Raw genomic sequence first — 27425 nt, forward strand, 5'->3', positions numbered from 1 at the left:
CTGCCTACTTTTCTCAATTTTAAATACCAGACTTCCGAATGAGATTCCGGCTCGTGCTACCATGTACACGCGAAAATTTGAACAAACACAATGGGCTATAAATATAACCACCGGACAATAAAATAAACAAACAAGGTAGACATAAATTCCCTGAGCATACTGATCTAGACGCCTATAAGTCGGTACAAATATTAGTCAGGTTGTCTTTTCATATACTTCACACTAATCGTGTAATTACTAGGCAGTCAACCGTAACTTCTACTTTTTTTTTTAGATAACTACTGGGCGTAGTTTAAAGGTAAATAAAGTAAAGTAATTATTACTAATTACAGTGTTGTAATTCCGTCAACTATTTGACTTTCTTGTTTTGTTGGATTCTGAGACACGTAGCTATTAGTACACGTGTAAAAAAATTGAAAGATTTTCTAGAGGAGCCCCCCCCCCCCCGAAAATAACCACTGAGTTATAAGGTTGTGAATAAATTTTATTTTTATTTCCTACATACTTCATTGTATTTCACACGATTTTAATGTTACAAATATTTAAATGCAGAATATATAAAACTAAAACGGAGAAGAATAATGGAAAATTAGTGGGGAAAATCTGACGACGTTTATCTGAAATATTTTTGCATTTGTCTTCCAACATTTTTCTTAAGTTTGTTTTAAAAGATTTTGCCTTCTTTCAATTTCTTTTACGTAAAATATTGTCAACTTAAATAAAATATGATTTTTACTTTATAAATCCCTCTTTCCAAACACGGCCTGACAATTTCACCTTAAATTCTCATTTATTTTTATTAATTCCTTAGTTTGCTTTCAACAGCATAACGAATTAAGTAGATAATTTCGAAGACCACACTGCCTTTCCCTGACGATAAATAACAGTTCAGATAGGGATAAATTCTTTTAATAGACAGTGATAACTTCCACAAAAAAATACTAGATATTTCGGCCACGTATGCAGTGACAGTCACCAGTATTATCTAGTATTTTCTTGTGAAATTTATCACTGTCTATTAAAAGGATTTATCCCTATTTGAACTTTTATATATAACGTATTAGTGACAGACTGAGTTTAGTATATTAACAAAATTAACTACATTTATGGATATTTTCACGGTTTAAATATCTTTAATAATTTTACTTTAAAAATAAAGATATAAAGGCTAGAGCGTATTACTATGGTTCAAAGTCATTCTGTTTTGCTGGAACAACTCCGCTGTCCCCATCCAATCCTTAAATCAACTCTAATTAAAAATGGCGGTGGAACAATTAGCACCTTGTACTTAATAAACCAAAAAAAAAACGAAACCATACTTTATTTCCCCCTCCTCCTAAAAAAGGAACAAAATATTATATATACTATTGGATGTAGACTCTTTGGCTATAAAACAGTTTTAAAATATGCTTTTTTACGACCCCCCCCCCCAACTGAAAATGTTTTTAGGATAGTACTCCTTTATGCTTTCAATGTTTTTAGTCACTAGGAGGTATTGAAAGCCTTGTTACTTGATATTGAATTACGATTCTAAAAAAAGTGATTAATCTCAAATAATGTTATTTTTAGTTGGAGGCTACTCTTCTCTCTGCCCACATTTCCGTCATTCTGATCAAAAAATTCACCACATATTGTCTGAGTCATCTTAACGGTGAAAAACAATTTTAGAACGACTTTACAGCCAAACAGTGCAATAGTGTATATAATATTTCGTCTCATCTTCTGCATGTGATTCCAAGATTTAAAGAAATATATAGCTGGTGTACAAAAATCCAAGGAAATTTTTAGGTTGTTATTAATCACCAATTCCCCCATCAAACAGAATCAATAATTTTTAAACATATTAAAATATTAAAAAAGAAAATGCTCTGCTAGTTCCGGGATTATCCGTACCAGCCACAATCGATGTTCTACAGCCCACATCTTAGAAGTGAAAGGACCTGCAACATGGTCCGTATATTTCGCTACAAGAAGAAGAGGAATAGAAGTTATTTTTATTCCTTTGTGCGAATTTCCTGTCCTACTTCTTAACAGCTGAGTATTAAAAAAATATCATTAAACAAAAAGTACAACATGCATATGCATGTTGTATTTTTTTAAACTTAAAAAAGAAACTTTCGTGGTTTTTATGAGACTTTTCTTTATAAGTATTTTAGTCACTTCACATATTATAACCAATAATATTTATGCATTACACCCTCACCATTTCAAATTATTTTCTATGAATCTCTATCTATCAGTCATTTCCAATTATTTTCTTCCGATACATATGACACTCTTCACAATTATAAATCAAGTCTATGAAGTTCAAAATCAAGCGTAAAATAAAATAAAGGCGAATTATTTGAAAAAGTCAAAATTTTGGCTATGCTAATTCAATGCGAAGTCACATATTTATCAGAATTAAGCTTTGCATCGAGTAAAAATAAACAGAGCACGTTAGATCAATTAGCCTAATCTTCTTGTGGAATCTCAGTTGGTTCGCAAGATACTTCTAGAGTTATGGCTTACATATAAATACATTGTTTTCCTTTTTTAACAAAAAAAAAAATTTCAAAACGGGAATCATTTCGAGGGAAGAGACTGGGTGGGGGGGTGAGAGAGAGGGAACAGAAAATTTCGAGGGAATTACAAAACTGAACCTTTATAGCACAAAACAAGTCCTTTTCACCCCTTTCGCTCAGGAAAGTACTTTGGGGGGGGGGATTAAGTGTCATTATCCATCTCTAAACTTAAAGCGATAACTATTTGCAAGCTCCAGGCTCAGACAGGAATGTGCACAGAAAAGAATTTCGGCGGGAGGAGGGTGTGCACAACTTCAAAAAAGCAAAAAAAAAGGCAAATTGCCTGGAATGTATACGAAACTATAAGCGACAAGTGTAAGAACATCGAGATTTCGGATGGGGAACACGAACTCCCAAATCCCTCAACCCTTTACGTATGCACCTTTTCAAACTATTGTTTATTCATTATTTTTTAAGTTTAGGAAAATCTATAGTTTAAAGATGGCTTTACCTAATATGTTTAGAACTGATTATTAACACGGTAACGGAAGTAGAAGATCAAAAGAATAATATCATAGAAGAAAAAACTGATATTTCAGCAGAATTAAAAGAGAAAACCGGGAAACCCTAAACTGAAAGCGGATCTGCTAGAGAAACCAATGAAGAAAAAAGAGGAAAAAATTATTCTTTTTTGTATTGCATCGGACTAACGACGCTTCTTGACTACAAAGGCCGTTGCGTTGGCCCTACAGTGTTGCTACATCTCTGGATCCTGTATTACCAAGCTAAGATCAAACCAACTGGGCCACCACAGGACGGTAAAATTTATAGTAAGTAAGTAATCGAATTAACGACGCTTCTTGACTTCTAAGGTCCCTGCGTCGGCCCTGTAATGTGTTGCCACAGCCGTGTTCAATGTCTAGGTCCCGTATTACCAAGCTGAGATCAGACCCACTGCGCCACCATAGGACGGCAAAATGTTATACTTTGTAACTTGATGTCTTTTGAATTAACACAACCAAATTTTTCGTGCGAGTAATTAAGCAACAAATCTGAGATTAAGTCAAGAGATCAAAAAGCCGCCAAACTTGCAAATTAACAGACTAGAGGCGCCACACGGAATGAAATAAGAGATAGACTGCCATCTCAACTTGAAATGTTGGCAAAATTTCTCCACTACACATCAATGATGGATTTCACCTTGACGTCATCAAGGGTGTAACTTTTGGCACCTTTTTTCTCATCCACTGGACCATTTAATGCTTCTTCGTCCTCTTCATCAATTCCTATAAATAGATTTATACTTCCTATTATTAAATAAAACATTCTAATCTTTGAATTTCGATTTTTTTTTCTTTAATAAAAATTGTTACAATAACAGTCACGATAAGCATATCAAAATAAAAACACATACCTATAAGACACATACTCAGACTATCTGTCTTGGCTTTTTTCCTACAATTCGCCATGTCTTGATGCCCACTGCAAAATACTTGATTTTCAATTCAAGAAAGTCGTTAGAAACAACCATAAATAATCCAAACTCCTAATGAGAAAAATATCGATAGAGTTGCTCAGATGATGAGATATTTGCTGAATTGATACCCCCCCCCCCCATCTTAATCTTTACACATTGTATAAAGGTATGGCACCAAGGCCGTACCCAGAATTTTTTTTTCGGAGGGGCTTTTACTCAAAAAAAAAAATCCGCATGAAACTTGACAGAAATATACATAGATAAGTTGCCTGCCTCGTCGTAAATGACAAATCTGTAGAAAGTCAAGGCTTTATAGAGATTTTCTGAATTGGTACAATTGCATAAAGCGTGCAAAATAAGGCAGAAATGCGACAATCTTTTACCGATAACCAGCAAAAACTAAGACATATTTTGAATAATTATACAGGAAGTAACTACTTACTACTTGTATTTTCAGCAGGACCAGGCGTTTTCCGTATCACTTGACATCTGAAGTTCAAGAGAGTCACGTGATTTCGAGCATCACCAGGAATCACGGTGATATGTTTTGCAAGTAATTGTCTTAGCCAGTACATTTACTTGTATTTAAAGCAGAACAAGGCGTTTTCCACCTCATCTGGCATCTGAAGTTCACATGTTTCATAGGAATCCCATGATTCCTCGTATTTTGAGCACGAACAGGCATTTTCTACCTCACTTGACATCTGAAGTTCAAGAGAATCACGTGATTTCGAGCATCACCCGAAATCACGTTGATATGGTTTGCAACTAATTTTCATAGTCAGTACATTTACTTGTATTTTCAGCACGACAAGGCGTTTTCCGCCTCACCGAGGATCTAAAGTTCAGATGTTTCATAGGAATCACGTGATTCCGGGTATTACCCGAAATCATGCTGGTATGGTTTGCAACTACTTTCCATAGTCAGTACATTTACTTGTGTTTTCATCAGGACCAGGCGTTTTCCACATCACCTGACATCTGAAGTTCAAATGAATCATGTGATTCAGAGAATCACCAGGAATCATGTTTTGCAGCTAATTGTCTTAGTCAGCACATTTACTTGTATTCAAAGCAGGACCAGGCGTCTTCCGTCTCACCTGGCACCTGAAATTGTGATTCCGGGTATCACCCGGAATCACGTTGATATGGCTTGCAGCTAATTGTCTTAGTCGGTACATTTACTTGTATTTAAAGCAGGACCAGGCGTTTTCCGCACCATCTGGCATCTGAAATTCAGATGTTTCGTGGGAATTTGTTGTTCTGTGGGCTGAGTCACAACACTGATCCTCACTCAACGCCAAATGATTGGCGACATCAGGACTCAAGCTTCAGCCCCAAAGGACATAGAATTAGCACGTCATTCACTCGGCTAGGGTGACAGCTTACAATTGGCTGTTGGGAAGTGACCAGTTGCAATGGTGAAAAACTCGTCCTTAGAGAAAAACAATATAAGGCGAATCTGAAAGCGTTGGTAATACGAAATTTACTAAATTCATCTTTAACACCACCGCTTGGCTTAGGTTATACATTGTTGGTAAATGTATACTAATTAATTCACATATCCATATTATTTTTTTCCGAGATCTATTTTTCAAAAATAGTCAATATCTAAATGAAAATGTCATTAAAGAAATGCCGTGCCCATAGTAGGGTGTGGAGTGTTGATGAGAACAAGAATACTTGAAGAGATGTTTAAAAGATATATAATAACTGTTTAGTAACCAAGCCAAAACTATTTTAAAAATAATTAAAAAAATCAAATGAAAGTAAAGAGCGACACAAACAGAAGCTATTCTACATATGAAGTGACTGTTTTTCCCCAACCCGCTGTTCTTTATGGTAAAATTGAACTAATAGTTTACTGAAAGCATTTTAGAATGCAACAAATGCAGCCAGCTAGTAACTGCAAGTGTTTTATTTACCGACTATCTTTCAAAACATTTCAACTAATAATTTAATTGTTTAAAGCAATTGCAGGTGCGCCCTTTCGTGATCCAGGCAGTGTGATAATTTTTTTTACCTTTTTACTTTTGAGTAAGGGCATTCATGCTTGAAGCACTGAGAAAAAAAAGCCACAGAACGCGCGTTATGAAAACATGTTTAAGCAAGCTTAGACACCATGTTGAATAATCAGCTAGACCTTAAATAGTATTTATGTAACAGGTGTGAGAGGGTTGGACGCCTCAACAGTAGTTGCGGGCATCAAGCCATGGTTAAATTGTAAAAAAAAAAAAAAAAGCCAAGACAGACAGTCCGGGTGAGAGGCATAAACTGGACTAAGCCCTTTTTAGGATTGTATAAAATAATTTTTAGTTTTAATTATTTTTTTTCCCTACTTTCTTTTGATAACAATTATTTTAGTTTTGTAAATTTAATTTCTGTTAGTTTTTAATATCATAATCAGTCATCCGAATATTAAGAGGGTGCAGACCCCTTCAACCCCGTACCCTTTAAGCTAAATTAAACATTCGTATGACAATGTTTGGAGAGCTAGGGACACATTAAAATAGATATTTCCTAAACACGAAGCAAAACGTTTCTTTACACTTATGTTCAACTTTTTTCCCAGCGCTTCGATGTCTGAAAACTAATGTTCCCATCAAAACAGCACTTAAAAAATAAAAGGAGAGTCCCCTCCCCCACCCAGGAGCAACCATAACACGCGCGTAGTCAAAATAGATCCTTCCAAATGAAGGGAGATAGGAAAGACGCGGTTACAGGGTCATTTGTGTGCGTGTGTGTGTGTGAGGAAGGGGCTTAAAAGTTTAGGCGGAAGAACTAAAAAATTTGGCAGCAATCAGTATAATGAAACTGAAAATTTACTTACGATAAGCAACGGATTCATTGGTAAAATGACGTGATTTGCAGGTAGTATATAGGGGACATTTACTCCAAAAGCAACAAACGACCACAACAACTGATGCCAAGATACAAAGTAGTATTACCATAATAGGTATCCATACCATGCCGAAGCTAAAATACCAAGGAGAAAAAGGTAAGTACAGGGGAAAAGAAACTTAGCCATACAAAATCGAAACATGTCCTGTAGTATCTTCATGCTAATAGACTATATACATCATAGGTGCCGGGGACAAGGCCGTTTCAAGAAAAAAAGGGGATTTATCCCTCCCCTTTAGAATGATCATGCATATGTGAAATTCCTTTAAAACAGGGATTTTAAGTTAAAAAACTAGACACTATATACTTAAGCACAGACAACCCCATATATTAGGAAGTATATCTAATTTTTTTTTTTTAGGAAGGTATTATGAAGGGTATACTTATTAGGAAAGGTAAGAATTTTTCAGAGAGGGGAGGCGTCTAAAATTGGGAAAAAAACAATATGACCATCTTTTCCAACACATGTTTTTTGTTTGTTAATGGGGCAGTGTTTCCTTTTAGCTACTAAAGTATGTACCGCCTGTCCAAACCTTTATATGTAGGCAGTCAGGAGATTTATGAGGGTTAATCAGATACTGAAGAAATGAATCCTGCTTTTAGCCCGGAGTATCTATGCTTTGCTTTAATATTTACTTCTTAAATTCTCCCTAAGGCTTCGAACGATAAATAGCCCTTTCGATTTCGACCAATGATAAAGTTTGCCCTAGTAGTTTTAAGTGCCCTAGACCCGCCCCCCTATTTCAAAGGAAGAGAACATCACACTGAATTATACTAAAACTAAAGTACATTAAAAAAGAGCATCGAATCCTCACTCACGGAAAAGTTATACTTCGTGACATTTAGCTTCGGAAAACGGTGTATTTCTCCTAAGAAAGAGCAGTCCTTTCTCTGTTCTTGAAATATAAGTAAGAAATTCATTCCTATGGATACAATACTGTAACTGAACATAACTCCTTCCAGTATTAATACTAACAACTCAGTGCAGTGAAAAGGACCCTGAGGCCAATAGAGCTCAAAGTCGTGCCAGTCTCTTGGCTATGTATACCTCAAGAGTCACCCCTCCTTAAAGAAGAAGGCCTTGCGACAGGCGGGCTACACTATCTCAATGGTTACAGTAAACTGTTCTTTATAATTAAGCTCAATTCTGGGAAGTAAGGGAACATTTCCCCCAATTTATAAAAACAGAGGTCCTTGAACAACTAAACACAATCCTGCTTTTAATTTTTATTTTCAGTTTTTTCAGGCCTTTAAAATACAATCCGTTTTCAGTCGATTAAATTATAAATTAGTATTAAATTACTGTTATAATTATTTGGTCAACTAAATTAATAAGCTAAATTTAGTCAGTCTATTTAACTAAATACACTTAATTTAGTTTAAATAAATCGTAATAAGTTTTAAACTAATTAAGTTCTTGAAATTATTTTCAGTTCATTAAATCTTGTTTAAATAAATAAATATATATATATATATATATATATATATATATATATATATATATATATATATATATATATATATATATATATATATATATATATATATATATATATATATATATATATATATATATATATATATATATATATATATATATATATATATATATATATATATATATATATAAATATCCTTTTTAGTTTATTTATCAGAACGGCTTGTCTTTGATGGTAATTAATTAAAAAAACTTTTTCCACAAAATAAGTTTTTCAAAGAAAAGTAAAGAACTCCATTAAACAAAAAATGAGCAAAAATCAAATCAAATAATCTACCAAGCGTGAAACTACCACAAATCAGCATCGATAAATAAATGAAACCCAAAATGAACAGAAATTATAATAAATAACCGAGTCAAACTAAAAAACGAACAGAAATTAACATAAGTTGGGCTCAAAATCCCTATGCCTTCCCAAGGCCAGAACATAATTTGCACTTTACTGAAAAAAGCATTAATGTTTTTACTTTTATAACTTTATAAATCAAATAATATTAACATTTTGATTACTAAATATCAGAATATGTAATATTAAACTGACAATGCACATTCATTTGTATTTTTTCCAGTAAAATGCAAATTATGTTCTGGCCTTGGGAAGGCTTAGGGGTTTTGAGCCCAACTTATGTTAATTTCTGCACGTTTTGAGTTTCTGCTCGTTTTATTAGTGGACTAATAAAACGAGGCTAACGCGGGATTTTAGAAATAGATTAGTTAAATTGTAATAATGATTATAGTAAAAAATCTTCAGAATATCAAGATATCGGAGGAGGAGTGAACGAGGGACGGGGATGAAAGTCTCCCTTCCACGCGCATGCACAGGTTCACCCAAATTATTTAAAAAAAATCAAGGGGAAAAGCTTAGAACGAGTGACTACAACGTACTTCTCTTTATTCAGTTAGTAATGATTTTTGTGAAAGCACTTAGAGTTACGCTCATTATGGACAGTTACAGTTAGCCTACACTCATACAACACACTCATTATGAACAATATAGCAAAAAAAAAATTAAATCTCATGCTTTTAGCAGTTTAGCTCACTAACTGGCAGAGCCTGATAACCGAAACATTCGCATTTTTTGTATTAATAATTATACTCTAAAATTTACTTTCAGCAAGTCAAGTTATTATTAACCCATTTTGGGCATTTTTCATTGTTCAAATGATTGTTCAGAATAAACATTTTATTAAAATATTAATATGAAAAAATCTGCGATCTAAAGCTGAAGATCTCTGGAAAATGGCTTAGCTATTATTTAAACTTAACCATTTAAGCAGGCCAAAGCAGAAACAATTAGCTTATCCCTTTTCTTTCCATATTAAATAAAAAAAACAAGTTTTTTTAACTGAAAGTAAAGAGCAACATTAAAACTTAAAACGAACAAAAAATATTCTGTATATGAAAGGGGCTGTCCCCTCCTCAAGGCCTTGCTCTTTACGCTAAAGTTTGACTCTTTCTCACAACTCTACTTTTACTAATTACGAACTTAAAGAGTAATTTCTCTTCGTTTTAAGTTTTAACGTCGCTCCTTACTTTCAGTTAAAAAATTTGTTTGTTTTTTTATTTAATTTCTGAACGTTTTCGAATTAATGCAGGTTTTGAAGATTGCTCAAGGTACAGGAATAATTAAAACGAAATTTGCATATTATTTTTTTTTATGTAATAATAACCTTAAAATAACCTAAGTTTGATTTTTGTTCCAGTTATTTGGCACTCCCCTCAACGGAAAATTCCAGATCTAGTGTTTGATCTTATTGGAATATAAGGCAGAATGAGCTTGAATGCAATTTTATCCTCGCCGATTAATATTGATCTACTATTTGTAGGGAAAAAGGCAAGCGTTGACACAGCAGACAGTAAATAACAGACCAGTAAAACCTACTGGAGTACTAAAGGCCGTTTAATTAGAATAATAAGCTCTTTTAAAAGCTCTAAAAAAAACGTAATGAGAGAAGTATTAAGGAGGGGGCGACCCCCCTCATATACGTAATATTTGTGTTCGTTAAGTTTAAATGTTGCTCCTTATTTTCAGCTGAAAAAAAATGTTTTTTTTATTTAATTTCTGATCGTTTTTTTTAATAATGCTGGGAAATCCGGCTCACCGTCTATAGAAAATTCCCTTTCAACAATGAAAAATTTATCAATGGAAAGATCCTCCCACGCAACCTTCCCCCCTCCACCAGAAAAATCCCCCCTGAAAACGTCTATATATTTCCCAACAACCAATACTAAACAACGCAATGGGCAAAGTTCATAATTTAAAGCAATTTTCCAAGGGATTGTAGGGGCGGGATTAAGTCATCCTCAAAGACATAATTATTAGACTTTTAGACTGTACTGAAAAAATTGCTATCCCAAAATTTTGATCGGGTGACTTTGGGGGAAAATGAGTATGGGAGGGGGGCTAGCTGCCCTGCCATATTTTTGGTTACTTAAAAAGGGCACTAGAACTTTTTATTTTCGATCAAATGAGCTTTCTCTCGATCTCCTACGGTCACTGGTTCAATACAATCACCCCTGGGGGAAAAAAAAACAAATAAACACGTATCTGTGATCTTTCTTCTGGCAAAAAATGCAAAACTCCACATTTTTGTGCATAGGAGCTTGAAAACTGTACAGTGCTGATCTCTAGTATGCTGAATTTGATGGTGTGATTTCATTGAGATTGCATGTTGTTTTGGGAGTGTTTCCTCCCTTTTTCAAACTTTTGGCAAATTTTTTCACGCTTGTAACTTTTGATGGGTGCCATTAAATTTGGTGAATTTTACACATTTTGAATAAGCATCGAAATTCGATTCTTTTGATGTATCTAATGTTATCTATACTCTGTTTCTTAGAGTTTCGGTTACTACTGAGCCACATTGTTCCTTACTTAACGAACAGTTTGAAAACTGATGCAGATGATAGTTTTTGGCATTTTAATCGAAAAACACTTTTTTCTGGTATTTTCATTAGAGCAAACTGAAAAAGAAAACAAAATTGGCCTCCCACCTTAGATTTCAAAAATACATTTCCCCATCCCCTAATATTTTTGTATAAGTGCCACTGATCTACAGAATTTCTGCAAAAACTGTCTAAGTATTCTATGGATATTACTTAATTAACGGCCTTGAGACAGACATCAGCATCCCTGGTTGATCCTTTATCCTTTAACTTTTTTATATAAAATATCAAAAAACACCAGATTGAGCTGTATGGCACTGTCTTACAACATATAGTATGATTACTGTTTCAAACACCCTTAAATGAAATTAAATCCTTTAAGTATTAATCGCAAAAGGGGCAATCAAATTAGCAAAAGACAAGCAACTAACAAATAATAGCAAGATGACAAAAATACTGGAAAAAAGGAAAGACACCTTTCAATTATTTGAAATTGTTCTACTGGACAGCATAATGGTTGCAAGCCTTCTGGACAACATTTAAGAAAAGAAGCTGGAAAAGAGGTTCCAGGACATTCATAGCTCTCCACAATTGACTCTTGCCTGCTGCTTCCACTTGTATCATTCAGGAGCATATTCAGTGTTTCAGCATCAATAGTCAGGGTACAAAGTGTATGATTCATTCTATTGCCTGAAATATTCCCAAAATAAGAGGGTTTTCTGGACTAGTCATCCATTTAAATGCAAACAAAACGTTCATACATAAAAGTATTCATAGACACACGTAGGTGCACACAGCAACAGTTTTGGAGACATATGAAGATTTATCCCGGGGGGGGGGCATCCAGAGAGTTTCTCAGGTTTTTCAAGGAAATCATTTAAGCAAACTCAATGAAATTCATCATCAACAACCTTCCCGCATGTACAGGTATGTAGAAATAAAAAATTTAGATAGGCACCAATATTTAGTAAATAGCCACTGTCAGGCCAAAATATTTATGTGGTAAATACTTTGAAAACTATAGAAATAGATGAATGACACACATTTTCTATAGTAATATAATTATTTTATACAAAAAAGCAGACCAGCCATAGAACTCCCCTGTGATCAGATAGGAAACTTGGCTTTTGAGAGAACATCCAGTGTGAGTGATACACATTTGTATGTTGATGATCTATGTAATTTGAGGCCCAAAGCTTTTTCCAAGTGTAAAAAAACCTGGACCCAGGCTATTTTACTTTTTTTTTAATGTATTCATCATCCTTACTAATGCAATTTGGGGAGGCTAAACATTCTTCATTACTCTTTATATTTTATATTTTTTCTGTTTAAAGTTCAGGAAAGGACAGTCTCTAAAAATATAGGACAGACCTGCTTGGAACACATTAACAATCAGCTCAAATGAAGTGTTGTTTTGAATAATCTGACATCTTTGGGAGTTCCCTGTTGTGTTAACCACCTTGATTGAAAATTTTGCTGATACACAATGCATATTATTTATGCTATATACACATTAAATAGACAGTGCTTTTCTTAACAATCAGTAAGAGATTATACACAGGGGCAAATCTCCAGCCTTTTCTTTGGGGGAGGGGGGCAAAAGGGTCCATACCTTGATAGTCAAGGGGCATGGGATATATAATAATTTTTTCCTCCAAATTAAGGGGGAACTGCCCCCTGAAACGATGCCCTGGTGGCCGGTGTTTACTCCCCCAGAAAATACGCCCCGGAAAAACTGGCAAATAAGGCCCTCCTCTGGAAAATAAGGCTTTCCAAATTTGAGAATTTTATTTGAGTTTTTTTTTATTTCCTTAGGGGGAAGGAGTTTTGATACTTGTGTAATATGTTCCACTCACTCAAGTAAAGCTCGAGAACAAGCCGGTTTCTTCATTAGTTTTTTTGTGCTTAGTGTGAGACAAGACAAGTGACAGAATATATGTGAAATGTATAATTTGGGCTATATATTCCCACATAAGGGAGGGGGGTAAAGCATTTGGACAGTTTAAAGTAAGAAAAAAAAATTACTAGGTATATACCCACTAAAAAATTACAGAAGAATAGTGAGCTATCTGGAAATTGTGTTAAGTAAAAAAAAAAAAAAAAAAAATAAAAAAAAAAAAAAAAATACCAGTATAAATTAAATGGTAATGTTTCATTTAATTGTTTTTTATAAGTGTTGAGTTTTTTTTTTTTTTTCAATGACCTTTTTTTTTCAAGCATTAAGCAATATTATTAGATTAATGTAGTGTTTCATTTAAGAGTTTTATGATGATTGCTCATCAAAGGTTATGTTATTTGTGCCTTACATTTATTTTATTTTATTGTGTTCATTCCCATATATTTGGCTTTAAAATACAATTATCAATATATCTATCTAATATGCAGAATAATTGTACCAAATGTGAAATTCAAAATTCAGGAGGGCGTGAAATTCAAAATTCGAGACATATGAGCTGAACTTTATCTTATTGGTTTATAACAAGAAGTAACAACCATTGGCAACTCAACATTGGTCCCTATAACAACTGACAAGTATATCCAACGATACCCCTACGGTAAAGAAGGGACTATAAGGGTAAGATTCTTTCCAATTTTCTAATAATTTCCACCAATCCTACTGCTACTCAGTATCTGCTTGCTTCTGCTTGCTGCTGTGCTTTGCTCATATTGCTTCTTTGAAATGTCTACCAGGAGCCAATCTCCTGATGTTGCTGCTAGGTCTAAACCTGCTAACCCAAGTAATCCTGCCATTGTTACGCCTGAGATTCAGACATATATTACTAATTTGAAGAAGATTGCAAAGTCCATTGAAGAAATGTCTTTAAATCCCTGCTTACTACTGTTACAAAGAGTATTCAGTCACAAGTTCAATCCCTTGGTCTGCCAATGAAAGGTGGCAAAGTTGATCTTAATTTGGCAGTAAATGACCTAATGTCTGGCTCCATCCAAGAATACATTAAACAGATGGTCAGTACACAGCTTCAAGAATTGGACTTTTCTGGTAAAATTACAGACATTGAAAAAAAGCTTGCTGATCATGTTGCTGCTCAAACTGATCAACTTCAGCAGCAATAATTAAAAAATCAACTCATTGTGTTTGGATTACCTGAGGATACTACATTTGACAACCCAGAACCTAAGTTTTTGTCACTTTGCCAAGATAAGTTTCCTGGCATTAGTCTTTTGAACAGTGACATTGTGTTTGTGAAACGTTTTGGAAAACGAGTAGGTAATAAAAACTGACCAGTTATTATTGAGTTCTGCAACCTGAGAGTACAATTCTAGCTTCTCAAAAATAAAAAGGATCTGGTGTGGTCATTAATGAGCCTTTGACTAAACCTAGGCTTACCTTACTTTCACAAGCTAAAACCCATTGTGGAAGGAATAATGCATGGGCTGTGAATGGTGATATTTTTGTCAAAAGTGGAAGTAAGGTACTCAAAATATCATCCATTGGTGACATTAACACCCTTCCTGTTTTGCAAGAATCTTTTGCCAGTATTGTTTCAGAATGACTAGTGCTGCTTAACATAACTCTTCTCTTCACAACAAAATTTAATCTGCTTGGTTATTATTTTGCCCATTTTTTTTTCTTTGGCTTGTACTTTTTCTCTTGTCATCAAAATTACTACATGCAGTTTATTTTTTTAACTTATTTTCCATGCTGTATTTTTCCTGTCCACACTAATTTAGCTTTATCTGTTGCACCACTTTTCCAAATATTGGACAATGAAAATGGATGATACTCAAGATTCTTTTTCTTCCCCAACTAAACTTTCTCTTCATGATTCAGTGTGTTTTGATTCACCTTTTGTTTCTAGTGATGATAGTGAAAATAATCATCTGTTAAAATCTCTTCATCAATCTGACTGTTGTCACTATTCTAATCAGCATTATTCCCAAAAACTGCTGCCTTTAATGTCTTCGGTTAAAAACTTTAATGTGTATACTGTGAATGGGCAAGGTTGAAGGTACAAAAGGGATAATGTTCTGCAATATATTGGTGGTGTTAATTGCTCTTATGATGTATTAGGTCTCACAGAGACCTGGCTGTCTTCAAGTGATGATATGTCTGAGTATGACATATCAGGTTTTACCACATACCACTCAACTAGATCTCTAACTAAGTGTTCTGGTGGTATATTCCTTTTTGTCAGAAGTAATCTTAATGTTGTGAGACGTTCAGACCTTGAGAAGATTTCTGATCCAGCTGTAAATAATAGAAGTATGTATGCTTCGGTTGTTGACCTGTCAGATGATACAGTAAGTGGTGATATTATTTGTTTATTTTATAAGCCTCCACCTTTCCCAATAAGGGAAATTTTCTGAATTAATTGATGAACTTTGATAAGCTTGCTTCAATAAATGTTTTTTATGGTTGGAGACTTTAACTGCAATTTATTGAAAGTTAGGTGTGATGATGAGCCTGACCGTTTTTTTTTAATCTATTTCTTCCTTTGGCCTTCTTCCTTGCATTTTCATTCCAGTCAGATCTTCTGTAACTCTGATTGACAACATTTTTCTGTCTCCTAAAAATGATATTAAATTTTCCTCTGGTATTATTTTCTCTGATCTTTCTGACCATTTTCCAATTCATTGTTCTGTTGCCAAAATAAAAATACTGAGCCGAGAGGTGCCGAAGGTGAGTTTTGTTCAAGGACTTACAATCAGGGAAATGTTCATGACCTTAATTCTTAACTAAGTGCTAGTGATTGGTCTTCACTAATGAATCCTGAAGAAGTTAATTGGGCATCAGCCTCATTAATGAGTCTGCTGCAAATGCTAATTGAAAAAAAAATTCCACTAGTAAAATCTTCTAGTAAATATAAACCCAAGATGCCTAGTCTTGTGAAATCAACAATGCAGAAGTCAGAGCTTTTTAAGCTGGCTTGCAAAACCCTTGATCCTGATGATTTATCAAAGTATAAGCACTATAAGGATGTATTAACATGAACAATTACACTAGCTAAGAAGAATTATTTTTTGTTGAAAATTCAGGAATGCAAAGATAATTTACAGAAAGTTTGGAGTGTAGTTAATGAAGCTTTATCTCATAGGAAGCAATCAAAGAAACAGCCTACCACCTTCAAGAATGCAGATAGTTCAACTATTGATAAAAGCAGCTGTACCTAGTGCCTTCAACTCTTACTTTACCACCCTACTAACTGTTAAGACCCCCTCCTTTCTAAACTAGGTAAATCCTGACCAGCTGAGAGAAGTATTTTTCTAACTCCTTGTTCAAGCATAGAGATCCGTGATTTTATTTCTTCTTTAAGTAGTAGTAACACAGCTGATGCACTTGGACTAATAAACCATGTGCTTAAGTCTGTTTCTTCTTATGTTGTTGAACCTCTTACCCATATTTTTAATCTATCTATTTCAAAAGGTGTATACCCTGGTCCTATTAAAATTGCAAAAGTAATCCCTCTTTTTAAGAAGAACCCAGCTTAGTGTCAAGTTATAGACCTATATCACTTCTCCCAATTTTCTCGAAATTACTTGAAAAAGTTGTGCTTAAGAGGCTTTTTTCATTTCTGTCTACTCGTGCTTCAACTGGAAGTGGTTCTGTTCTGTGTGATCACCAGTAGATTTTTATAAAGCTTTGAACATGGTAGATCATTTTGTCTTACTGGGAAAACTGTCTCTACTTTGAGTTTGGGGAATTGCTTTTGAATGGTTTAAATCTTACCAGTCTATTAGATCACAGTTTGTGTGTTATGATGGGAAATATTCTGATCTAGCCTTGGTTTCCAAAGGGGGACCTCAAGGTCCTCCTTTTCTTATTTATATTAATGACCTTCCTCCATCTCCCAACCTTGATTCCCACACTGTTTTGTTTGCAGACAATAGTAATTTTTTTTGTGGTTTCTAATGATCTGTCCTCTGCTGTTGCTAAGGCTCAGCTACTGCTCAACCATGTGCGTGATTGGTGTAAGTAGAATGGGATGCTGTTGAATAGCTCTAAGAGTAGCATTATTCATTTTCGAACCCCATACCACATGTCTGAACCTTCTCCAACAATCTTTGTTTTTATGGTACTGATATAATTCCCCAGTGCTCTTGTCTCAAACTTCTTGGTGTGCATGTTGATTGTTTTCTTTCTTTCAAAACTCATATTTCCTATACACATTCTATAATTTCTCGTCAAGTGTCTATGCTTCATCGTGCCAATCAATTTCTTACTCCTGATGTAATGCCTTCTCTTTACTATGCATTTATTCTTCCTTATCTTTCTTATTGCTGCACTGTATGGGACAATACTAACTATTCTTCCCTTTGGCAACTCCAAACAACATAGATTAGAGTGGTGAAGGCAACTTTTCGCCTTTCCTGATTCTATCCTACAACTGATCTTTGCAGTGACACTGGTCTAGATGCCTTACATGTGGTTATAAAGAAGCAGAACCCAAAACTAGTTCATCAAGCCTTCAATTTCTTGCTTCCTCCAAACATCTTATCCTACTTTGATCTAGCATCAACACGTAAGTGCCAGACTTTGCTTCGGAGCTCTGTTCACCAATTTCGGCTGCCTAAAAGGGTATCCTCAGCAGCTCAGAGGTCACCAATTTATAGAGCAATTGCTCTTTGGAACTCTATTCCCAGTGAACTTTCTCTTATTAAAAACTTCGTTTTGCAGAAAAATATTCTCTAAGGCTTGAAGTATTTTCTTTTTCTTTATTTGTTGATTTATTTTGCTTTATCTATTTTTCTCCGGTTTACTGTATCTAGTTTTTTTTTCTTTTCTTCTTTCTTCTCTTATAATGTTAGATCAGATTAGAACCCCGTTGTCAAATATTATTATTAATGGTTTGGAATTTACTTGAATTACAGGAAAATTTCAGTTTGGAGAAAATTAAGTCTAAAGTTATTGTGTAGCAGTTGTTTTTTGTTTGTTTTCTCCTCATATTCTGGTTATATTTTCGAGATATTGTTATATATTTTTTTTTCCTTCCTTGATTTGTCCTGTTTTGTGTGGATTTTGTGTTGGGTACGAGGTCCTCCACGAGCTATGCTTGTTGGACCTCTAGCACCCATGTCTATTTATGTAATTATTGTAGCATTTAATGAATTGAATTGAATAAAATTGAAACACGTTTTGCATGCAGACTCACTATACTTTACCCTCACCCCTTCTAATGCACAAATCTACAGCCCAAATTTATTTGGGCTGATTTTTATTTGATTGAAATTTATTTGATACAGCCCAAATTTTAAACAAAGAAACTAAAAAAAAAACTGGTGTGTTCTCAGATTTTACACAGCATGAACTTGAGTGAGAGGTGCATAATACACAAGTACTAAAATTCCTTCCCTCTGTGGAAATGAAAAATTAAAATTCACGGTTTTGGAAAGCCTTATTTAAAAACGTAAAAATGGATATAAAAAAATTTTGTATGTTTTTTTTTGTGTAGCCCCCCCCCCAAAAAAAAAAAAATTTAGTAAAACCCCCTACAAAAAAAATCATGGGTACAGCCTTGTCTATAGGCATACCATGACATGTACATCAGAATCGTCCATGTGCAGAGGCAGAGTATGAATCTTGTTTTGTTTTAAATATATTCACTTTTTTTTACAGAGCATATAGCCTTTGTTGATGGAATATATTCTCTCTACTGGGATTTAGTGTATCATTAACATTTTTTGAATAAAGAACTGTGCTTTCATGTGTACATCAGTTGCCCCTAAAATGCTATTGTGTTAGGACATTGTATTAACCCTTATAGTATGGAAAAAGTGTTGAATCAAGTTCAACTTCAAATCAAATAACTGAAACATGAGTTTGTAACGATTTGTCTCTTCAAGCATATACTTCAAAAACCCAGGTCACAAAACCTGAAATAATACAAGCATAAGCAAAGCACAAGCAATACATAACAGCAAGCATAAGCAAAAGCACAAGCAATACATAACAGCAAACATACACAAAATACAAGCAAAGCATGGCAAGTAAGTAAGGAGTATTACATCTCCCTTCTTTTCGGAAGAGCTTGTCAATTAAAGGTTTATTCTTGACGGTGGCTTGACTTGTCGACCACTCCTAGTAGTTACAGAACTTCTGAGACTGTTGTCGACTTCGGCCGCGGAAGGCAGGGAGACCACAGTGTTTTCCTGGTCACGGGCGACCGGCAATTCTGGCATGCTGGCTTGGCGAAAGTGCACGTCCTCTGTTTGGGGTAAGTCCGGAGAGTGATGCCTTGAATCGTGTACTCACAAGCTGCCAGTGTTTGAATCAGAATCAGAACTCTTCTCATCTGTAGTCACGACTTTCAAGTGCTTTCTATTCCGGCGGTATTGTCTGTTTGCTCTCGTCTGTACTACATACGATCGTGGCGCATCTGCTTCTCGGAGGACTGTTGCAGGTTGCCAGGTTTGATCGTTGGACCATACTCGAACTTGTTGGCCTATCTGCAGCGGATTAAGGCTTTTGGTATGTTGATCATAGTAGCGTCTCTGTCTTTCCCTTTCTTTATTCCTTGCGGACATGAATTCCTGCATAGGTACGACTTTTGGAGATAAGTGCTCAATGGTGCAGGGCACTAGGGATCTCAAGTTTCTACTCATTAGCAGTTGGGCTGGGGAAGCTAGACCATCGACTGGTGTGTTGTGGTACTCAAGGAGAGCTAGCTCGAGGTCAGTTTTAGATTTCTTTGTTTTCATGATCATGGCCTTAGCAATACCAACTGTTTTCTCAGCAAGTCCGTTGGACTGAGGATGGTTCGGGCTAGAGGTTTTGTGTCGTATTCCCCACTGTCTCATGAAATCTTTGAACATTTCTGAAGTTAATTGTGGGCCTTTATCAGATTTAATAATAAAGGTTATCCCTAATCTAGATATGTTAGATTTTAGCTTCTGTATTTTGAGTTTGGTTTATTTTTTTTGTCCATGCCCAACAAATAAAAAAAATCAACTGTAATAATCCACTATGAACAGAGAGTATCTTCCAGATATGTAAAACAGATCAATGCCAACGTGCTCCCAAGGGTAGCTGGGACTATTGTGATGAAGCACAGTTTTTCTTGAATTTGCTGTAGAATAAGTGCAGCACGCATCACACATCTTGACAAATTTTTCTATTGTCTGACTCATCTTTGGCCAGAAAATGACTGATCTGTCTCTGTTTTTCGTCTTCTCAATACCAAGATGCGAAGCATGGATGCTTTGCAATACAGCGATTTGCATGCTGTCTGGGATGACAAGACGGTCATCTTTCATGATGATGTCATCAACAACACTGAGATTACTTTTAACTGTCCAGAATTCAGCTATGGATGACGGAACCATTGATCTTTTTTCGGGCCAACCTTCTTCTACCATTTTCCTCAGAACCCTCAGCTGTGGATCTCTGAGCGTTTCTTGTTTCAACTCAGATAGCTTTTCTTGACTGATTGGCAGTAGTTTCATAACGGAGTGTACATAGTATTCAATTTCTCTGTGATGCAATGTTTTCTTAGTTTCTAATTGGAGCTGGGACAGGGTATTGGGATCGGTATTTCAGTGCCTGGTCAATATATTATGCTGAAATTGTAGGGTTGTAGATGTAACAACATTCTTTGAAGTCTTGGCGACGACTTATTGATCGGCCGATTGAGGATTGTTTCCAGGGGCTTATGGTCACTGATGACTTGGAAGTGACAGCCATAGAGATACTGATGAAAATGGCGACATCCAAAAACAATGGCATACAGCTCCTTTTCAATTTGCGAGTATCTCTGCTCTGTTTCATTCAGCGATTTCGATGCGAATGAAACAATTTTATTCTCTTGAAGCAGGACAGCACCGAGTCCTGATTTGGAAGCATCAACTTGGATCTCTATTTGGTTTTTTGTAGGATCGAAGAGCAAAATTGTTGTTATGATCGATGCTTTAATTTTCGTGAGTGTGGCTTCGTGTTCATTCGTCCAGTTGAATTGCTTCTGCTTAGCTAAGGTCCTAAGAGGTTCATTGAGGCTTGACAAATTTGGGATATAGCGTGAGAGGTAGTTTAGCATCCCAAGGGCTGTTTGTAGTTCTTCCTGGGATTTGGGTGATGGCATTTTCTCTATTGCTCGGATCTTCTCGGGATCTGGATGGATTCCGTTTTCGGAAATGATGTGTCCAAAGTAAGGTATCGAAGCTGAATTGAAGATGCACTTATCTTTGTTAAGCTTGACTCCCTTTTCTATAGCTCTTAAAAGGGTTTTTTGAAGATTTCTGTCATGGTCCTCTTCAGATACACCAGATATGATCATGTCATCTGAAATTACTGAGAATCTCTTGAGGTTGCTGAATGCCTCTTCCATGTGGCGTTGGAACTCATCTTGTGCAGACTTGAGTCCAAAGGGCATACGTCTAAATTTGTATCGCCCATATGGAGTTGAGAAGGTAGTCAGTTCGGAAGATTCGTCATCAAGACATAAGTTCCAATATCCTGTTCGGGCATCTAGCTTGGAGAAATACTTAGTGCCTACAAGCTTTTGCACAGCTTCCTCAAAAGTTGGCATGGGATGGTAGGGTCTCTTTATGGCTTTGTTGAGGTCATGAGGATCTATACAGACTCTCAAGGTTCCATCTGGTTTCTCAAAAACTACAGTTGAGTTCACCCAATCAGTTGGATGAGTCTCCTTCTTGATGACTTCTAGGTTTTCCATACAATCTAGTTCTTCCTTGAATTTGGACTGGAGACTCAAGGGGATTCGTCTCGTGGGCTGAATGGATGGCTGTGAACCTTCCTTGAGGATTATTTTACATTCACCTTCCAGTTTCCCAACTCCTTCAAATAGGTCGGAAAATTCGGTGAGTATCTTATCGGTGCTGAGCTGTCCAGATTGAAGACTAAGTATCAGCTTTATCAGGTTCAGCTTACGACTCGCACTGAAGCCAAGGATAGGAGTAGGGGCTGACTGCACTACAAAAAACTCTATGGGTTGACTATCATTTGATTTGTAGGCACAGTCGATCTTACATGTCCCCAGGACGGGAATAGTCTGACCACAAAAGCTTGTTAAAATGGGGTTTGTAGGGTGGATTGCAGGTTCTGGATTCAGTCTTTCCACCGTCTGTCTGGTAATGTTACTAGCTTGTGTCCCTGTGTCAATCTTGAATTTCACACTGAACTGGTTGGCGATTCTTAGTTTAGCATATGGCTGGTCATCAGCTTTATCCATCTTTAGTTGATGGATGAATAGTTCGTCAGTTTGTTGAGCTTCAGAACTGATGATGTTCACAGTCTTTTTGCTACCATGGCAGACACGTGCAAAATGGTTGGGTTTTCTGCAGTTACTGCAGATCTTCCCTTTTGCAGGGCACTGGTGATTCTGTGAATAGTCTCCACCACAGAAGTAACATTCACGGTTTTCAATTCGGTCACGATTGGGTGTCCACAGTCTATTTTGATTCTTCTTGATGATATCGACTTCTTGTTTTCCATGACTGGTTGATTCTGCTGACCTTGTATTAAGTTGTACCTGGATTTCTGTGTAGGTTCTTGCTACTTTGATAGAATCTGAGAGAGTCAATTTGGATCCCGATTGCAGTAGTCTTTCACGAATCTTCTGGGATGATGTTCCGAAGATGAGGCGATCACGGACCATTTCGTCAACAATCGTAGCTCCATATGAGCAGTCTCGCACTAAGATTTTCAGTTCAGTTGCATATTGTTCTATAGTTTCGCCTTCCCTTTGGTCACGTTTGTGGAATGTATATTGGGAGAATATGGGGTTTGATTGTGGATTAAAGTAGTCATCAAATTTGGCAAGGTATACACAAATTTTGTCTTTTTCATCAGCTGCTAGCGTCCAAGTGCTGAACACATCTCGTCCTTTTTCACCAAGCCAAATTAGCAGATATGCACACTTGATTTTCTCACTTTTTCCGCTCAAGGGTTCATCAAACATTAGATTAGCATGACTTTTGAATCTAGTCCAAGCCTCTTTTAGATTGTCCGATTCCCAGTTCAGCTCAGAATATGGGACGGTGGTATCCATCTTCTACTCTGACACCATGTAACGATTTGTCTCTTCAAGCATATACTTCAAAAACCCAGGTCACAAAACCTGAAATAATACAAGCATAAGCAATACATAACAGCAAGCATAAGCAAAAGCACAAGCAATACATAACAGTACACATACACAAAATACAAGCAAAGCATGGCAAGTAAGTAAGGAATATTACAAGTTCATCTAGTGTGAGTGGTGCAAAAAAAAGGAAAATAAAAGCCCAATGAAAAGAAGAAGTGAAGATGCAACAATAATTGGCTTTGTTTTTCAAGCCAACTGTAAGTAAATCTACCTTCAAGTTTTTTTCATTGACAGAACTGCAATGCTGTCACTTGAACACTAACCACCAATTCTTCATTTTTATTCCTTAGTTAGAAGACCTCCTATTCTTGAAAGTTTTGAATAATTATCCAATCTGGATGAATTTTAAGAGAAAAACAAGTTTTTTAACTAAAAGTAAGGACCCATATTAAAACTTAAAATAAATAAAAATTTTCCATATATGAGGGGCTGCTCTCAAACCCCTCTTTCTTTATGCTAAATTTTTACTTTTTTTTCTCAATCCTTTAAGAAAGACTTCACAAACATTGTAGGGCTGTTTAATGAGAATAAAAGCTTTGTCAAAGCAATAGAGACTTTAGTTTAAAGAGCAAGGGTTTTAGAAGGGTGCAACCTCACTCATATATGCACTAATTTTTTGTCTTTTTCAATGTTTTTCTGTACTTTCAGTTGAAAAAACTTATTTTTCTAAATTTTAATTTCTAATTGTTAATCAGATCATGCTGAGAAATCCAGCTCCCTCAAGGTGGTTTCAGGCACCATCCCCTGTCCCCACTCTGCACCCACCAACACCCTTTCATAACTAATGATTGGAAATAAAAAAAAAAGTTTACTATTCTTATTAAATGGCCATTCTGTTTCAGGAGTTACTCTTAAAGAATTGGGACAAAAAGTCAAAACTTACAATTAATTAAAAGTATATATATACTAAAGTAAACATACACTATATACTAGACTATACTATAGTATACTATATACTAAACTATATTAAAGTATATGTTATAATTTCTGTCCATTTTAAGTTTTGATGTTGCTCCTTATTTTCAGTTAAAACATTTTGTTTTTTTAATTTAATGTCTAATTGTTCTCAAATAATGCCAGGAAATCTGGCTCTCCTCCATGAAAAAATTCCTTCCTCCACAGAGGAAGGAGGAGAAAAATTCAACCAAGGAAAGCTTTTTTCACATAATAATACCCCCCCCCCCAGGAAAATTTCCCCAACACAATTCTATTCTAGCTGAAGACTCCACCCAGAATCTTTATTGCAGACAGTTTTAGGTAAAAAATGTTTCTTGTACACTTTCATTTCAAAAAGACTTTAATTTCTGATTGTTTTTAAAATCATACTGGCAATCCCCTCTGTGAAAAATTTTCTAATAAAAAGCCAGCAAAAGAGTATTTACCAGCAAAGATTTTTTTGAGGGGTACAAAAGAAACATTTAAAAATGCATCTGTTTCTGTTATTCTCTAAGTAAAAAATAACACTAAACCCCAAAATGAGCAGAATTTATTCCATACAGGAGGGGGATTGCCCCTTCCTTATCCACACCTCCAAGTTCTACAAGATTTTGGACAGAGTGGTAAATGAGTTTGAAAAGCATTTTTTTTTTTGTCCAACTGCCAGTACTAGAAGCCACACAATGCTTTAACCCCAAATCCAAAGACTTCATGAACACAGATTTACTTCTCAAGATCACAACATACTTTGATAAGGCCGGCATTGGTGTTATAGAGCTGAAGAGTCAAGCTTTGATAGCTTGTGCATATGTGTTGCAGCTTCTACAGAAACTGGCAAACACTTTAGATCTTTTCAGAAGCCTAGAAGGATTGAAAGAAGCTTATTCTAAAGTTCTTGAGGTTGTGAGGGTAGTCCTCACACTCCTGCTCACAATGTGCTCAAAAGAACAACCTTTGGACAACAATGGACAATGAGCAACTTTTGCATTTGCTCCTTATGTTTTCTGAAAAGGCTGCAGTGAAGGAGCTTGATTTTCAAAAGCTTGTGGACAACTTTGCAGCAAAAATGAAGCCAAGGATGCTTAAGTAACTGCATATAACTTTCAGTTTTTAATTTATGTGGTAAATGTTCTATCCACTAACAATTTGGTACAATCCCATTTTATGGGCCTCTTGGCTTAATCACTATAGACTGGCAATGATAAAACCCATTTTGTGATGCCTTAACTGTTGTAGAGCAGGCAATGATAGCAAGGTTTTCATTGCATATATAATATTAAACTGTGTTTTTTTGGATTTTAGGGGGGGGAGGTACCTAGGTTAGGTTACATATTTAATATTTGTAATGGTTTAACCCAACCCCCCCCCACCCCCTAAAGCGCAAATCTATAGCCTAAATTTGTTTCTAAACTATTATATATTCATCCTATTTTATTTTATTTCATTAGCATTAACCAAACTTGACTTTTTAGAGAGGCCCATAAAATGGTCCCAACCAGCAAACCAACAATTTTTTGGTCCCTAACCAGGTTGCAAAAGGCAAAACCTAAACAAATTACACTGCTTTAATGTGTGTTCAAAAACCAACTTGAAGAGTAGTCTACCAAACAGAGTAATTACATTTTGAGTCTGGACAACAGCCCAAAATTGATCTTTGCCCCCCCCCCCTCAAAGTTTTCAGAAATGGCACCATTGGAACAGTGGCTCTGTAGAAGCTGACATGATAGAACAAAAAGGGACACATTTTTTATGTCTAATTTTATGTTCAGTATTAGTTTTCTTTGCATTTTAAGACAACTCATCCCTAGCTCTCTATTTAATAGTTTTGTAAAGCCCTTGGCTATATTTCTCCTATTTACATCTGTTTTTGAATCAGTTTTTATTATTTATTATGTTTTTTACATAGCCTAGCCTAGGGCTATATGAGACAATTAGAGGGGCATCTGGGGATGAATTGTCAAAAACAAAACTTTCACTATAAAATCAGCAATATAAAAATACCTCTCTTTTTGTTTTAGCATCTATTTTTTGAACAGCCTCTATTCTGAAAATTTACTCCTATTCATATAGCACATTAGTTTGAAACTGGAAGCTTCAAATTAACCCAACCCATAATGGTCACAGATAGGACATCTGCCAAATGGCTAATGTGGGAGTAAAGTTTGTTTGTGGTGCAAATGATAGTAATATTTAGATTGAGGATGCAATTCTAGCTAAATATTTGCACATTTGGGGGGGGGGGGTATATATTTTATGTATATAGCCTATAGGTCCTAAGAAATTCATAAATTTCTTAGAAAAACTGGAAAAACAAGGAAAGAAGTGAAGATAAAGCCTCTCCCCCTGCAAAATGTTTTAACTAGGATTATTCTGCATATTATGGAGTAAAAATTGTTTTCTTAATATGTTTCCATATGTCCAGCTGGACTTCTAGGATTAAAATACTGGTTGGCTAATTTATAGATTTGTATATATATACCTAGGCCTATACACTGTCAAATTAGTCATCTGGTGGTATCCCATCACAGATATAGGCCTACACTAGCCCTAAGTAATATATCTCTTTATTGTTTGATGCAGCATATTTCTTTTTTAAAAGGCAGCTGTATTCTTACCTTTCAAAAATACTAGAATAACACCCCAGTAGTGGGGCAAAATCATGATTAAAAAATTAGCCTGTGCTAAATATTTTACACATGGATGGCAGGTAGCCTACCTAATCTTCAATGACGCCTTTTTCAAACTGGTATAAATTAATAGCCTAATTTGAAGTTGTGTGCATTAATTTTGATCAGCTAAAATGACAGACAGTTTATGTTATTTATAGAAGCAAAATGCAAAAGTAATTTGACGGAAAAAGTATCTATTCAGGTTGATCGTTGATCGGTGATTTGCATAGATGGCATAATCATCAAATTGTATTCTGTACAAAGCACACTTATTCCGAAAAAAATAATTTAACATTAATTTTGTCAGTTAAAGTTTTTGCCCTGGCTATCTTGACGACAAAGTCTGATCTTAATGGTCATTGTAGTATATGATAATCTAGGTTATTTGCAATTTTTTTTTGTTTGTTTAGTTTTTTTTTTATCTGAAAGACTAACCGTATTTCAAATAGTAAGGTGTACAAATAATGCGGTTCTATTAGTTAGGTACATAAGCGTCAG

General features: G+C 35.4%; 2 protein-coding genes across 2 annotated transcripts; both read right to left on the reverse strand.

Annotated features, from left to right (window-relative positions):
* Positions 1 to 27111, reverse strand: LOC148947156 (uncharacterized). The gene is made up of 4 exons (XM_089097293.1): positions 26975 to 27111; positions 11740 to 11953; positions 6812 to 6957; positions 1 to 3790 (listed from the first exon to the last, which is right to left on the reverse strand). Exons 2-4 carry the CDS (start codon positions 11943 to 11945, stop codon positions 3681 to 3683), a joined length of 462 nt encoding a protein of 153 aa, XP_088953419.1. The 5' UTR covers positions 11946 to 11953; positions 26975 to 27111; the 3' UTR covers positions 1 to 3680.
* On the reverse strand, positions 19472 to 20035 carry LOC148947157 (uncharacterized). Its single transcript, XM_089096525.1, has one exon. The coding sequence runs from the start codon at positions 20033 to 20035 to the stop codon at positions 19472 to 19474; it is 564 nt and encodes a 187-aa protein (XP_088952651.1).
* Positions 27112 to 27425: the final 314 nt, after the last annotated feature.

The sequence above is a fragment of the Artemia sp. Qi Xiang Cuo genome, chromosome 11, assembly GCF_049724085.1.
Source record: "Artemia sp. Qi Xiang Cuo chromosome 11, ASM4972408v1, whole genome shotgun sequence".
NCBI classification, from domain to species: Eukaryota; Metazoa; Arthropoda; class Branchiopoda; order Anostraca; family Artemiidae; genus Artemia; species Artemia sp. Qi Xiang Cuo.

Bases quoted from the DNA above. Each gene is read 5' to 3' on its own strand.
- LOC148947156 (XM_089097293.1), bottom strand. From the start codon at position 11,945: ATGAATCATACACTTTGTACCCTGACTATTGATGCTGAAACACTGAAT. The intron at 6,958-11,739 runs GTGTCTTTCCTT...TTGGTATTTTAG, and splicing joins CAATTTCAAATAATTGAAAG to CTTCGGCATGGTATGGATAC. The intron at 3,791-6,811 runs GTAAGTAAATTT...ATCTATTTATAG, and splicing joins CAATGAATCCGTTGCTTATC to GAATTGATGAAGAGGACGAA.
- LOC148947157 (XM_089096525.1), bottom strand. From the start codon at position 20,035: ATGTTCAAAGATTTCATGAGACAGTGGGGAATACGACACAAAACCTCT.